This window comes from Oncorhynchus keta, chromosome 22, assembly GCF_023373465.1.
Source record: "Oncorhynchus keta strain PuntledgeMale-10-30-2019 chromosome 22, Oket_V2, whole genome shotgun sequence".
NCBI classification, from domain to species: Eukaryota; Metazoa; Chordata; class Actinopteri; order Salmoniformes; family Salmonidae; genus Oncorhynchus; species Oncorhynchus keta.
In genome coordinates this window covers 2,170,222-2,185,589 of record NC_068442.1, presented here as the reverse complement: position 1 = coordinate 2,185,589, position 15,368 = coordinate 2,170,222, and the positions used below count along the sequence as shown (strand labels likewise).

General features: G+C 39.7%; 1 protein-coding gene across 8 annotated transcripts in view; it reads left to right on the top strand.

Moving 5' to 3' along the window:
- Positions 1-735: 735 nt before the first annotated feature.
- The window catches only part of LOC118400899 (uncharacterized), a 38,281-nt gene continuing 23,648 nt past the window's right edge, over positions 736-15,368 (top strand). For all 8 annotated transcript variants that reach the window (XM_035797900.2, XM_052474661.1, XM_052474660.1 and 5 more), the window contains exons 1-8: positions 736-1,964; positions 3,207-3,355; positions 3,672-3,767; positions 4,003-4,075; positions 14,253-14,344; positions 14,604-14,741; positions 15,077-15,210; positions 15,329-15,345. In XM_035797900.2, the coding sequence (XP_035653793.2) occupies positions 1,937-1,964; positions 3,207-3,355; positions 3,672-3,767; positions 4,003-4,075; positions 14,253-14,344; positions 14,604-14,741; positions 15,077-15,210; positions 15,329-15,345 (727 nt within the window). In that variant the 5' untranslated portion in view covers positions 736-1,936. The remainder of the gene's footprint in view (positions 1,965-3,206; positions 3,356-3,671; positions 3,768-4,002; positions 4,076-14,252; positions 14,345-14,603; positions 14,742-15,076; positions 15,211-15,328; positions 15,346-15,368) is intronic.

Below are 15,368 nucleotides of genomic sequence, written 5' to 3'. Positions count from 1 at the left end.
AATAGACACAAACAAAAGATATACCCATGCATCGTTTTAGATCAGTATAAACAATCACACATTTTCTGTGTTTGTGCATGCGTCACAGCTGTCACTGGTGGAGAGGGAACAGAAGTCATCTAATGTGAAGAAAGAGGAAGTACTCTGTCTGGTCTGTGTGTCAGCGTCCGAGCATACTTACACAGTGACCTTTAAACCATGCTTACATGTGCAGCTGTTCGAACCATGGTAAGACCCTACTTCCATGGCCACATCCATACCATCAGACAAGACGTTCCTTCCTCATTCTTCTCAAACAGAGCGTTTCATGTGACAGTTTGTCATAGTTTTGAATTTCTCATCCTCAAAAAGTACTGAATATGGCACTTTTTCTTTTCCAACATATTATATGAAATTTAACTTTAGTAAAGCAAAAAATTGAAGGGTAAAAAGTATTAACATGATTGAATATGATAACCTGCAGATATTCATTGAAGGGGTGTACTTGACACATGTAACACACACATTTTCAACAGTCCAGTCATGCAGAGACCATGCAAAAGACAATTTCACACATATAAACTTAATAGTCTTGCATTTGGCCACATACATATACAGTATTAATGGAATTCAAAATGAAATATCCTTTATTTTTTTTACACACATTTATTTTACTATGTCAATATATTTGGGACAAAGTGGCAGTCATGGGCCTCCATCAGAGCTCCTACATCTATCATGAGCTGAACACACTCAGAGTTTCCTGTAACACACACAAAAACGCCAGTCATAGTTTAAAACACTTAAGGGGAGTAAACTACAAATCATCCCAGTGTGTGTGTGTTTATACTGTGTGTGGTGCCCAACGCAGGCCTCGGGGATGGGTGAGAAGGTAAACAGTGGAGGGTTGACCATAGCCCCATGCCGTATGAGCAGTTTCACACACTCCAGGCTGACCGTCGCACATGCATCGCATACAGGGGCACTACCGTCAATGTTCCTCGCCCCTTGCTCTGCAAATGTATACTCGTCAAGACGTCAGGATACGTCATCAGAAGTGTTCACTTAATTTGAGGGTTGAGGGTATAGGGTGTGTATTTTAAGCTTTTGGAATGCAACCAGCCTTCCAAAGATTGAACGGAAGTTTCCACTTTCAATCGTCCACTCTCCTCCCCCTAGCATTCGTAACGTCCGGTTATCGTTGCATTAGCAGTTCGAGTGTTCTAATAATCACTCTGTTGCGGCATCGCCTTTTCAGTTGTTAATTTAATGTTACGTTTTACAATCGAGGTGTAGACACGTATAACACCACATAGATGAGATATATTCAGTGAAGAAGTGGAACTTTTCTAACTAATTTTCCTATTTGTAAAATGTCGGTATAAAATGTAGGCCTACTGTAAATGACAGTCTGCTCTAAATGCATATGTTTGCCACACTTAAAATCTTTTAATGGACATAATGTATTCCATTCATGGACAGTTTTCAGTTTGTCCTTGATGTTGAAAAGCTCAAGCATCTACTCAACTGCGTCTACTAGCGGAGTGGAGACAAGAAAGCAAATCATTCTCAAAATGGATGCGGGGTGACATAAGTTTCTGTTTCTTTTTTGGAAGCACTACTTTACGTTGAGTTAATATTACATTACTCGGTGAATATATATATATATATATGCTATTTGTGACATATCTGAGTATAGTGTCAGAAAAATTCACAAAATATCGAAGTGTGTTCTAATCGCGACGTTTTTTCTTTTTCGTACTTCTTCCTGGTTGCAACGTATGTGGAAACTTGCCTTTGGCACAAAGACTTCGCCAAATAATTCATATGGATTGGCTACATTTTTCTCGGAATAGACGAATTAAAAGTATCGGAATGTCAATGGAAGACGGAGGTGGTCTACGAATGTCAAGAGGAGAAAAAGGCACAAACTGATTTCAATACGTTATTTTCAACCATGGAAATCGAGAATGGTGCCGCAAGAGGTGACGAATAGAGTTTTTTTTGCCTATTTCGAGAATTGGTTGTAGTCATACATCATTGGTTTTAGGTCTATTTATGAGTGTTAGTTTTTACAGTATTTTGTCACGTGTGCATAGGTTACTGGTCTAACTTCACTGTCGTTAGAATTCGTAAGCACTCCAGATAATGCAGTTCCATAGGTAAAACACTAATTTTGGCATAAATACACTACATGAGCAAAGGTATGTGGACACCCTGCGCGTATAACATCTCATTCCAAAATCATGGGCATTAATATGGGGTTAGTACCCCCTTAGCTCCTATAACAACCTCCACTCTTCTGGGAAGGCTTTCCACTAGATGTTGCAACATTGCTGTGGGGACTCGCTTCCATTCAGCCACAAGAGCATTAGTGAGGTCGGGCACTGATGTTAGGCGATTAGGCCTCGCTCACGCTCGGCATTCCAATTCATCCCAAAGTTCGGTGGGGTTGAGGTCAGGGCTCTGTGCAGGCCAGTCAAATTCTTCCACAATGATCTCAACAAACCATTTCTGTATAGACCTCGCTTTGTGCACTGGGGCATGGTGATCTTAGGCTTGTGTGTGGCTGCTAGGCCATGGAAACCCATTTCATGAAGCTCCCGACGAACAGTTAATGTGCTGACGTTGCATCCAGAGGCAGTTTAGAACTCTGTACACGCTTCAGCAATTCTACACACGCTTCAGCAATTGCCAGACCCATTCTGTGAGCTTGTGTGGTCTACCACTTCGCGGCTGAGCCGTTGTTACTCCTAGATGTTTCCACTTCACAATAACAGCACTTACATTTGACTGGTGCAGCTCGAGCTGGGCAGATATTCTATGAACTGACTTGTTGGAAAGGTGGCATCCAATGAAGGTGCCATGTTGAAAGTCACTGAGCTCTTCAGTAAGGCCATTCTACTGCCAATGTTTGTCTGTGGAGATTGCATGGCGGTGTGCTCGATTTTATACACCTGTCAGCAACGGGTTTGGCTGAAATAGCCAAATCCACTCCTTTGAAGGGATGTCCACATACTTTTAAAAATGTTTAAATACTATCATACATGTGGTAGTTACCAATGCAAGGCACCTAGTATAGAATAGCCTAGAATATAATCGAAACAATTATATAATATATCAACATGGGTAGTTACAAATGCATGGCAACTGTTGGTACAAAACATAACAATTTACAACCCTGTGGTAAAGTCACTATTTAATCTTCATCCTGTTCCAACCACCAGGTGTTTTGTTACCTGTACTACCAGGTTCTGAGCCCTTCGACAACAGTATTCTGCCTCCACTGCAGAACATGTACATGTATGAGGAGTCCAAGCAGTCTTTCAGATACAACTCTGCTTTCTTGATAAAGAATACCACCCTGCAAGAACGGGTCAGTATATTTGACGACTTGGTAACTTTTTAAACCACCTGCTTACCCCTCAGTGCGCCACCCCCCTTTGACCAGAGAGTTCAGTTATTACATGATAATATCTTTGTAATACTTGATAATACATGATCGTACTTGTACTTCTACATGATAGTAAATGTGTTATATTTGATAGTACATACTATGTGTAATACTTAGTATTTATTGTGCTGTTCAGTCAGTCGTTAAGTACATGTTTACATAAAATCTCTTGACTTTTGCTAGCAAGATGTTGGTCACATACGACATAAAGAATGACCTCTTTCTTGTTGTTGGACAGTATGAGGCCTTCCGAACTGAAAGGAGAGGCATGGGATACTCCGAGGAAGAACTGGAGGAGTCCTATGGGTTCTTACTGTTTGACGACAAAAATAAGGTGAAAATAATAAATAAGGAAGAATATCAATGAACACCAGAGTAATATCACTCTAAACACAATTATAACCATATCTACATTAATATTTCTGATAAAAAAGGAAAGAAAGTCACACACTGATTCCCTTTTTGTATGGAGAAACCCATATCTGTAATTCTTGTCATAGAAAACTACCTCAAAACATCCCCAAGCGAAGTTACTGATCACTACTAATGACTATTTTTCTATTTTAAAGGCAAATAAACTGGGAGAAACTGGTGTAATCCCTGGTCACAGTACATGCTCAACGCTTGGAGATCCTTCAAAGGGTAAATGAGCTCCGCTATATTGTTTTAGAACTCCTCCGCCATAGAAAACGAGATATCATCCACTGGGCACACCACATAATTTCAACGTGGAAATTTGGGTAATATTTGGTTGAGACGTTGATCAATGTCATTTAAACCTTTATTCACCCACTGAATTCGCAATATTTTATCACGATGCTTTCAACCATTTTAAAAGTACAACCAAATTCCAATGGAAAAACAATGGCATCTAAATGTGTTATCACTGTGCTTTCAACCATTTAAAAGCAACAAAGTTTAAATAGGAATACAATGTCAGACATTTTGTATTTATACAACAACTTAATGTATTATTACTGTGCTTCATCTAGTAGCACAACCAAATGACCTGGATTGCACTTGAGATTACATTAAAAGTGCAAGTGATCAATGCTTTTTGAGAGTCTGCGCAGATTATTATAGCAGTTGTGAAGATTTTCACAGACCTGCATCCTTTGCATGCTATGTTGAACATGCACGATTTCTAGGATTACATAAGAAGACATTATAGTAAATGTAACCTCAATATGTGGCCATGGATGTGTTACATTAAGGTTGAATAAATACAGTGGGGCAAAAAAGTATTTAGTCAGCCACCAATTGTGCAAGTTCTCCCACTTAAAAAGATGAGAGGCCTGTAATTTTCATCATAGGTACACTTCAACTGTGACAGACAAAATGAGAAAAAAAATCCAGAAAATCACATTGTAGGATTTTTAATGAATTTATTTTCAAATTATGGTGGAAAATAAGTATTTGGTCATTAACAAAAGTTTATCTCAATACTTTGTTATATACCCTTTGTTGGCAATGACAGAGGTCAAACGTTTTCTGTAAGTCTTCACAAGGTTTTCACACACTGTTGCTGGTATTTTGGCCATTCCTCCATGCAGATCTCCTCTAGAGCAGTGCTGTTTTGGGGCTGTTGCTGGGCAACACGGACTTTCAACTCCCTCCAAAGGTTTTCTATGGGGTTGAGATCTGGAGACTGGCTAGGCCACTCCAGGACCTTGAAATGCTTCTTACGAAGCCACTCCTTCATTGCCCGGGCGGTGTGTTTGGGATCATTGTCATGCTGAAAGACCCAGCCACATTTCATCTTCAATGCCCTTGCTGATGGAAATCTCACGATACATGGCCCCATTCATTCTTTCCTTTACACGGATCAGTCGTCCTGGTCCCTTTGCAGAAAAACAGCCCCAAAGCATGATGTTTCCACCCCCATGCTTCACAGTAGGTATGGTGTTCTTTGGATGCAACTCAGCATTCTTTGTCCTCCAAACACGGCGAGTTGAGTTCTTACCAAAAAGTTATATTTTGGTTTCATCTGACCATATGACATTCTCCCAATATTCTTCTGGATTATCCAAATGCTCTCTAGCAAACTTCAGACGGGCCTGGACATGTACTGTTTTAAGCAGGGGGACATGTCTGGCACTGCAGGATTTGAGTCCCTGGCGGCGTAGTGTGTTACTGATGGTAGGCTTTGTTACTTTGGTCCCAGATCTCTGCAGGTCATTCACTAGGTCCCTCCGTGTGGTTCTGGGATTTTTGCTCACCGTTCTTGTGATCATTTTGACCCCACGGGGTGAGATCTTTCGTGGAGCCCCAGATCGAGGGAGATTATCAGTGGTCTTGTATGTCTTCCATTTCCTAATAATTGCTCCCACAGTTGATTAATACAGGTAACGAGTGGAGGACAGAGGAGCGTCTTAAAGAAGAAGTTACAGGTCTGTGAGAGCCAGAAATCTTGATTGTTTGTAGGTGACCAAATACTTATTTTCCACCATAATTTGCAAATAAATTCATTAAAAATCCTACAATGTGATTTTCTGGATTTTTTTTCTCATTTTGTCTGTCATAGTTGAAGTGTACCTATGATGAAAATTACAGGCCTCTCTCATCTTTTTAATTGGGAGAACTTGCACAATTGGTGGCTGACTAAATAATTTTTTGCCCCACTGTACTTGTAAGACAGTCTTAACTTTTGGCTATTTACTGTATTACAAAAGTAATATTGAATTGTGTTTGGTTAACAACACAACCAAATATCAACATTTAAATGATATTTATCTAATGCTTGGATAGTTTCATCTGAGCCACTGGCTAAATCCCATTCTTTAACTTTTATTTTGGGTTTATTTGTAGAAGTGAATCCAACATATAATTTGATAACTTGAAAGTTATTAGGCTATTTACTGTATTGTAAAAGTGATATTGAATTGTGTTTAGTTGTCAACGCAACCAAATATCAACATTTGAAGGAGATTTATCTTTTGTGTCACTGACTTAGTCTGGCTTTATTTCCAGTTTGTCTACAAATAAAAAATGTATACGTTGGATTCATATCTCCATCACAACCAAAAATCAAAGTTAAAGAATAGGACTAAATCCTATTTAAAAAGTGCATTTAAAGTTTGATTTGATTTAGGCATATTCTTTAACTTTGATTTTTGGTTGAGATGGAGACGTGAATTCAACATGTCACTTATTTAAACTGGAATTAAAGCCAGACGAAGTCAGTGGCACAAATAGAACTATCCAAGCAGAAGATACATCTCCTTCAAATTATATTTGGTTGCATTGACAACCAACCACAATTCAATAAATATCCAGTTTGTCTATAAATTAATAATTGATATGTCGGAATCACCTCTTCACCAAAAATCAAAGGTAAGGAATAGGACTGAGTCAAATCAAAATTTTATTTAAAATGCCCTTAAAGTTTGATTTGATTTATTCCTATGATTTAACTTACATTTTTGGTTGAGATGGAGACGTGAATCCAACATATTAATTATTAACTTGAAGATTACATTTTAACCAAATTTTACAACCTTAGGCCTATATACAGTTGAATTTGGAAGTCTACATACACCTTAGCCAAATACATTTAAACTCAGTTTTTCACAATTCCTGACATTTAATCCTAGTAAATTATTATTATTATTTATTTAATCTTTTACTTCTTTCGTCACATTCCCAGTGGGTCGGAATTTTACATACGCTCAAATAGTATTTGGTAGCATTGCCTATAAATTGTTTAACTTGGGTCAAATGTTTCGGGTAGCCTTCCACAAGCTTCCCACCATAAGTTGGGTGAATTTTGGCCCATTCCTCCTGACATAGCTGGTGTAACTGAGTCAGGTTTGTAGGTCTCCTTGCTCACACACACTTTTTCAGTTCTGCCCTCAAATGTTCTATGGGATTGAGGTCAGGGCTTTGATGGCCACTCCAATACTTTGGAAGTATACTTGGGGTCATTGTCCATTTGGAAGACCCATTTGCGACCAAGCTTCAACTTCCTGATTGATGTCTTGAGATGTTGCCTCAATATATCCACATAATTTTTACCTCATGATGCCATCTATTTTATGAAGTGCAGCAGTCCCTCGTGCAGCAAAGCACCCCCACAACATGATGTTGCCACCTCCGTGCTTCACGTTTGGGATGGTGTTCTTTGGCTTGCAAGCCTCACCCTTTTTCCTCCAAACAGAACAATGGTCATTATGGCCATACAGTTCTATTTTTGTTTCATCAGACCAGAGGACATTTCTCCAAAAAGTATGATCTTTGTCCCCATGTGCAGTTTCAAACATTAGTCTGACTTTATTTATGGCGGTTTTGGAGCAGTGGCTTCTTCCTTGCTGAGCGGCCTTTCAGGTTATGTCGATATAGGACTCGTTTTACTGTGGATATAGATAGTTTTTTTTATCTGTTTCCTCCAGCATCTTCACAAGGTTCCTTTGCTGTTGTTCTGGGATTGATTTGCACTTTTTGCACAAAAGTATGTTAATCTCTAGAAGACAGAACGCGTCTCCTTCCTGAGCGGTATGATGGTTGCGTGGTTCCATGGTGTTTATACTTGCGTACTATTGTTTGTACAGATGAACGTGGTACCTTCAGGCATTTGGAAATTGCTCCCAAGGATGAACCAGACTTGTGGAAGTGAACAATTTTTTTATGAGGTCTTGGATGATTTCTTTTGATTTTCCCATGATGTCAAGCAAAGAGTCACTGAGTTTGAAGGTAGGCCTTGAAATATCTCCACAGGTACACCTCCAATTGACTCAAATGATGTGAATTAGCCTATCAGAAGCTTCTAAAGCCATGACATAATTTTCTGGATTTTTCCAAGCTGTTTAAAGGCACAGTCAACCTAGTGTATGTAAACTTCTGACCCACTGGAATTGTGATACAGTTAATTATAAGTGAAATAATCTGTCTGTAAACAATTGTTGTAAAAATTACTTGTGTCATGCACAAAGTAGATATCCTAACCGAATTGCCAAAACTATAGTTTGTTAACAAGAAATTTGCGGAGTGGTTGAAAAACTAGTTTCAATTACTCCAACCTAAGTGTAATGTAAACTTCTGACTTCAACTGTATGAATTGTCTATTTTTAGTCGAACCCTGGGTTGAATTTAAATGCTCACGAGTGGAAATTATATATTTTTTTAGCTGAAAGATGATGCCCATAGCTTACACATGATGTTGCACAGCACTTTAAGTCAATAAGTCATCGTTTTAGTCAAGGTATGATATATTTGGGCTTAAAGTGGGAAAACCAAAGTTGTAACTTCAAATATTTTCCATGTCAATGCCATGTGTTTCCCTTATGGGATGACTTGCAAATACTTTTCAGTCTACGTTTTTTTTCGGGTCTGGGTTTTATGTGAATGTTACTACCCATCAGCATGGCATTGTTTATTAATCAGAAACACCTGCAAAGTTCTTCCTCGTGACTGAGCCAAACAACTTTTCGCCAAAGCCTACACTTGGCTGCCTGAGCTCCACTTTTTTACCAGCAAATTATCATAATCCTTTAGATAATTTGTCAAGTTTCACTTATTATTTAGCTAGTCTGTATTAAAAAAAAGACAATTTTATAAATTATTACATATTGTGTGCTATGTCTGCATTTTGGAATGGTTTTGACCATGCTGCTTTGATTGGTGTCTATCCTATGTTGAAAAGGTACCCGCAAAAGAAAATTACACAAACTTGTTGGTCTATTTTGTTGTTGTTTTCACATTTGTATTGATGTGTTCAATGCGCTCAGGATGTTGTTACATACACACTACATATACAAAAGTATATGGACACCCATTCAAATTAGTGGATTTGGCTATTTCAGCCATACCCGTTTCTAACAGGCGTATCAAATCAAGCACACCGCCATGCAATCTCCATAGACAAACATTTGCAGTAGAATGGCCACCTTTCCAACAAGTCAGTTTATCATTTTTCTGCCCTGCTAGAGCTGCCCCGGTCAACTGTAAGTGCTGTTTATTGTGAAGTGGCAATGTCTAGGAGCAACAATGGCTCAGCCGCGAAGTGGTAGGCCACACAAGCTCACAGAACGGGACCGCCGAGTGCTGAAGCCCATAGCACGTTAAAATCTTCTGTCCTCGGTTGCAACACTCACTACCGAGTTCCAAACTGCCTCTGGAAGCAACATCAGCACAACAACTGTTCATCAGGAGCTTCATGAAATGAAGCTTCAGCCTCACACAAGCCTAAGATCACCATGTGCGATGTCAAGCGTTGGCTGCAGTGTTGTAAAGCTTGCTGCCGTTGGACTCTCGAGCATTGGAAATGCATTGTCTGGAGTAATGAATCACGCTTCACCATTTGGCAGTCCGACAGACGAATCTGGGTTTGGCGAATGCCAGTAGAACGTTACCTGCCCCAATGCATAATGCCAACTGTAAAGTTTGGTGGAGGAGGAATAATGGTCTGGGGATGCTTTTTATTGTTCGGGCTAGGCCCCTTAGTTCCTGTGAAGGGAAATCTTAACGCTACAGCATACAATGTACATTCTAGACTCTTCTGTTCTTCCAATTTTATGGCAACAGTTTGGAGAAGGCCCTTTCCTGTTTCATCATGACAATACCCCCGTGCACAAGTGAGGTCCATACAGAAATGGTTTGTCGAGATCAGTGTGGAAGAACTTGACTGGCCTGCACAGCCCTGACCTCAACCTCATCGAACACCATTGGGATGAATTGGAACGCCAACTGCAAGCTAGGCATAATCGCACAACATCAGTGCCGGACCTCAATGATGCTCTTGTGGCTGAATGGAAGCAAGTCTCCGCAGCAAATCCTTCCCAGAAGAGTGGGGGCTGTTGTTGCAGCAAAAGGGGGACCTCCACATTAATGCCCATGGTTTTGGAATGATATGTTCGACGAGCAGGCGTCCACATACATTTGGGGAGGTAGTGTATAATTTGTGGTGTGCATCATGAGCAAGGTCATTGTAGTCTATCATTTCACTTCTTCTAGCTTTGTGAACCATGGCATGAGCATGGCCTGACTTGACTTTGCTGTACTGCAGATGAATAGCCTGCCAGTAGCATACCAAAGGTTGCACCGTGTCCATTTCAATGTAGAAAAACGAAACTGGTCGAAACAGTTAAATTGTTTGGCAATCGATGATACCGGAGATTAATCTTATTCTTTGTATTTCTATGGCGGATTCGTGGATGCAATTTATAGAAGATGACAAAACAATACATGGCAAATACAGAGATACTGGCTTCCCCTAACCATCTGTGGCAACGGTTTCCCTAAATGCTTGTTATGACAAACCCAGAACCAGCCATAGCCTAGCCAGCTGGCTAATCTTTTAAATAGGGTATATTAAAAAACAACAGCAACAACCAGATATTAGCTAGCTAGATAAAGATAGCATTCTAGCTAGCTACGCTGACCGCTGTCTGTGCCTCTACTTGTTGTTATTTTTCCACTCCACGTGGAAATCACCACAACGTTCCCACCCGTAATTCGCAAATATGTATTAGCAGCCTTTGTCATTCTTCAGAGGTGGAACCTAAACGAGAATTTACGCTCAGGGACAGGAATGACATTGATTACAGGGGAGGCATTGCCCTCTGGCGGGGGCCTTTAAAACAATAGATGTTGATGATTTCGCAAATGCTATATAGGCCTAAATAGTATTGTTGATGATATTTTTTATTTTACTAGGCTAGTCAGTTAAGAACAAATTCTTATTTTCAATGACGGCCTAGGAACAGTTCTGCCCCTGAACTGCCTTGTTTTTACCTTGTCAGCTCGGGGATTCAATCTTGCAACCTTTCGGTTATTAATCCAACACTCTAACCACTAGGCTATATGACTTATAAAGTATGGGTACATTTAATTTGCTCTGTTAAACCTATGTTTTGGAATGACTTTGATAACAACAGTGACTCTATATACAGTGGGGCAAAAAAAGTATTTAGTCAGCCACCAATTGTGCAAGTTCTCCCACTTAAAAAGATGAGAGAGGCCTGTAATTTTCATCATAGGTACACTTCAGCTATGACAGACTAAAAAAAAAATCCAGAAAATCACATTGTAGGATTTTTAATGAATGTATTTGCAAATTAATGGTGGAAAATAAGTATTTGGTCACCTACAAACAAGCAAGATTTCTGGCTTATTATTTTTTGCCCCACTGTAGTTATTAAGAGATCTCAATAACAATTCTCATGATAGCATATTGGTAGTAGTCAGTAACACATATCAAAGCTAAGCAGTGCTGGGCATCATTAAAACCTTGGATGGGAGACTAAATGGATAACTGTAGATTTATTGATTCTCCAGTAGGAGGTGCTGCTCATCCTATCGTTTTTTTTCTGATAGTGGAGATCTGATGTTATTTCAATGGTACAAATTCAACATATTTTATACAAGGTGTGTATATGTTTTGTTATCTAAAACCACGATCACGTAATCCTGTGTTTGAAATGTCACCCTCAAAACAATTACGTTGTGATTTTTTTTTTTCATCCAATGTATTTTCCATGTAGTTTCCACGTCACATTACTTTGACAAATTATGTTGAAAGAACGTTGATTCAACCAGTTTGTGCCCAATGGTCAGACACGACGCTAAACCCATTTCCTGGCTTTGTGTTGGCAAAGTTCCAAGTGGAAATTACTAAATGGTTCGCAGCACGGAAGTTAAATACACTAGGTCAACAACAACCTGTTTTAAGGGGATAAGAGAAAAATGTGTAGTTTGACTATTAATGAAAACTGTTTATGCTGTCAGCCACAAGGCCTCAACTAAACAAAGGAACAGTTCTAAGCTGGTATAATGGACATCCTCTGTTTGGCTAGCTAGGCCTATAGAGAGGCAACTTGCTCGCACACTAAATGACATGCAATTGTCTAAATTGTGACCACAATCTATACTATGCTATCCGTGAGTGTGCAGTATATGGCTAAATACACTTAATAACATAAGTAATGAGATTGAAAGCAGTTTTCTTACCAAGCTGCTGGTGGACTTTTCAGTGCATGTTTGCTCCCTCTGCTTTGGAAAGTGAAACTGTGCTTTACAGACATATGATATGAATGCTTTGATTGGAAAGAGAAAGTGGAAGTAGAGTGGAAAAGAGGGGAGAGACCAGTGAAACTTAACTCTAGTAATGTCTGCTGAGGCAGGGAGTAGCGTTAGCCTATACATAGGCATACAGAACTTTTTTTTTTAACGATGTAGAAATTAGATATGATTTTAACTCATTGGAATGATTCTACTTTTACCAGCAGAATGTTAGTAATGTTATGAGAGTTTAGCTTCAAACATACAGCACATATCTAACTTTGTTTGGAGTTTCATAAATGCATTCCTGAATAGAATTCAAGGTGCGGAGGCAGTCCCTAGCAGTTCGAAAAGGGGGAGGGTGATGTAAGATTATCTACGGTAGGACAAAGTCTGCTCGTTGTATATCTACTAGGACCAGATTGAGAACTGACATAGTTACGGAGGAAGGAAACAGTGGTCAGAGTCCTTGTGTAGTGTGTTGTTTTGCACTTTCAAAAGTTAACAATTCTAAATGTGTACGACATCGCCATGTTAAAAAGAAAAAACTAGAGACAACTGTTTAGAGATCTTAGGCAACTTTTTACAAAAAGAGTTGAAGTCTATTTTTTTCCAGTACTAGTACAAGAGGTCTTTTGTCAGCCCTTTTCATTCCTGTATGGTTTCGTCACTTGTCACTGCTTGAATGTGCTTAATCTATTTTTTTCCTTTTTCTCCCCTTGTGAACCTCCTCCCTTCACTATAGAGAAATTGACATGGCACAGCCCTCTCTGCTCAGACTAAGGAAAATATCTAACCACATATCCATAGCATGTACCTGTGTGCTGCAGGACTGTGTTAGCCTGCTGAGAAAAAGCCTGAGCATTAGCTTAGGGGGCCAACACAAGTTGATCGTGTGAGTGTGGTGCCAATTCTGCCAAACCACCTCAGTTACATTATGCAGTGTTGACGAGGCAAGTCAGTTAAAAACAAATTCTTATTTACAATGACAGCCTAGGAACAGTGGGTTAACTGCCTTGTTCAGGGGCAGAACAACCAATTTTTACCTTGTCAGCTCAGGGATTTGATCTAGCAACCTTTATGGTTACTAGCTCAATGCTCTAATCACTAGGCTACCTGCCGTCCCAGTTAACCTGAAAACCAGTGTGAAGTTTCACAGCCTCTTTCAAAGTCCTCACTTCATTGTTTTAGAAAGGGAACACAGGCTGTGTTGGGCTTGGCAGTTGGCACCAAAGTATAGAACGTTTTCCCACGCATTGAAAATATCTTTGACATGTCTCCAAGCAACTCACTGAGCGGCTTTGGAACTTACTCACTGGAGGATATTGCTAATTGTTTTGGGTAAGGCTTGACTGGGTGTGCCTTCGTACTGTGATACTAGGGGCGTTTTACAACATGGCTCCCATGTCCTTGACTTTCATGTCAGATCAGGTGTATAAAAAAACATATTTTAGGGTGTGGCTTTGGTTCCCTGGGCTGTCACGATTGGCCATTGGGAAAATGAGCACAAATAACATATTCACATTTAGAAATAAACCAAAACCCATTGACTGTGTGATGCGTTTATTCAATAACATTTTTACAATATCTATATTTCCACTTCTCAAATGAAATGTTTCAATGTAATTAAACCTACATATATTTGTATTCCTTGTATTACAAATATTTAGTTCAGCTAATATCTTTCAAGATCCTCACGCCTTATTCTGCACTGAATATGGTTGTTTTGGTTTTATCAGAGAGGAGGATGCTGGCACACTCACCGCCCCATGTTCTTGCTGTGGGAACAGACTTGTCAAGGATGTGAATTTTCTTGTTAACTCAGGTGTGTACGTGTCCAAGTACTCCGACTGCCTGGACCTAAACCGCTGGTACCACGGGAAGTCTGGATACATCGCCATCATCAGACTCACCAAGGTATTTACATAGTTACGAGCCACAGAGGCGTTGCTATGTGTAACTTCACTGTTGAATGTTCCTCTAGGTTTTTTTCCTTCTAAGGAGTTTTTTCCTTGCCCCCGTGCTTCTGCTTGCTCTTTGGGTTTTAGGTTGAGTTACTGCGAAGCTCTTTGTGACAACTGCAGATGTAAAAAGGGCTTTGTAAATACATTTTGATTGATTTGTTTGTTGAAAGGGCTTGTCATTCAATTCTCTCTCTTTTTGTGTTGTTCTACAGGGCAGAGTGAGAGATGTGACAGAGAACTACACAGTAAACTACACCCCTCCCTCTAATGGGTTTGACTGTCATGTATCAGAGCAGCTCAGTGCTGTGTCAGCCAACACCAGCTCCTTCCTGGCCTTTGAGAGAACACAGGTGAGATTCCTCCATCCATCTAACGTTCATCCATCCATCCATGTCACACTGTGTACTTTTCCAGTAGGAAAAAACAGTTGTAGTGACGTCATTTCAACCAGCTTTGCCTGCTGGGTTTCGGGTTCTGTTGCCTTCAATTGTAAAATGTGCACTCTGTGTCAAAGCAATAAAACGGAAACTAATTTAGTAAGCTACCTCTCTAATGAAAAAAGTTATAATTTATTTGTGTTTTTGCTCCAGGCGTTTAGAAAAGTTGATGAAATAGACCTGTAGATACAGTAGTGATAAATACAATACAATTGCAAAGCTGAAGAGATTTGTGTTGGTCTTTGCAGTACTACATGTATGAGCTGCCTGGTGGAGGGGCTGACTCGACAGTCCAGCCTCCTAGCCATGCCTGCCCATTCGCTATAGTGTCTTTTTCCTATTGGGATACCAAGACACCTGCATCAGAGGACCAAGAGAAGAGGTACATTTCCCTCTCGCTCATGGGTTTTTCATTTTTCCAGATTCATAGAAAATATTTGAAAAGGAACATCTTCTAAAACTTACAAAATTATTGATTTTTTTTCCCTTCTCTTTTGCAGTGAGGAAGAAAAAACAGGTGAGTAAATGAATCAAACTGTT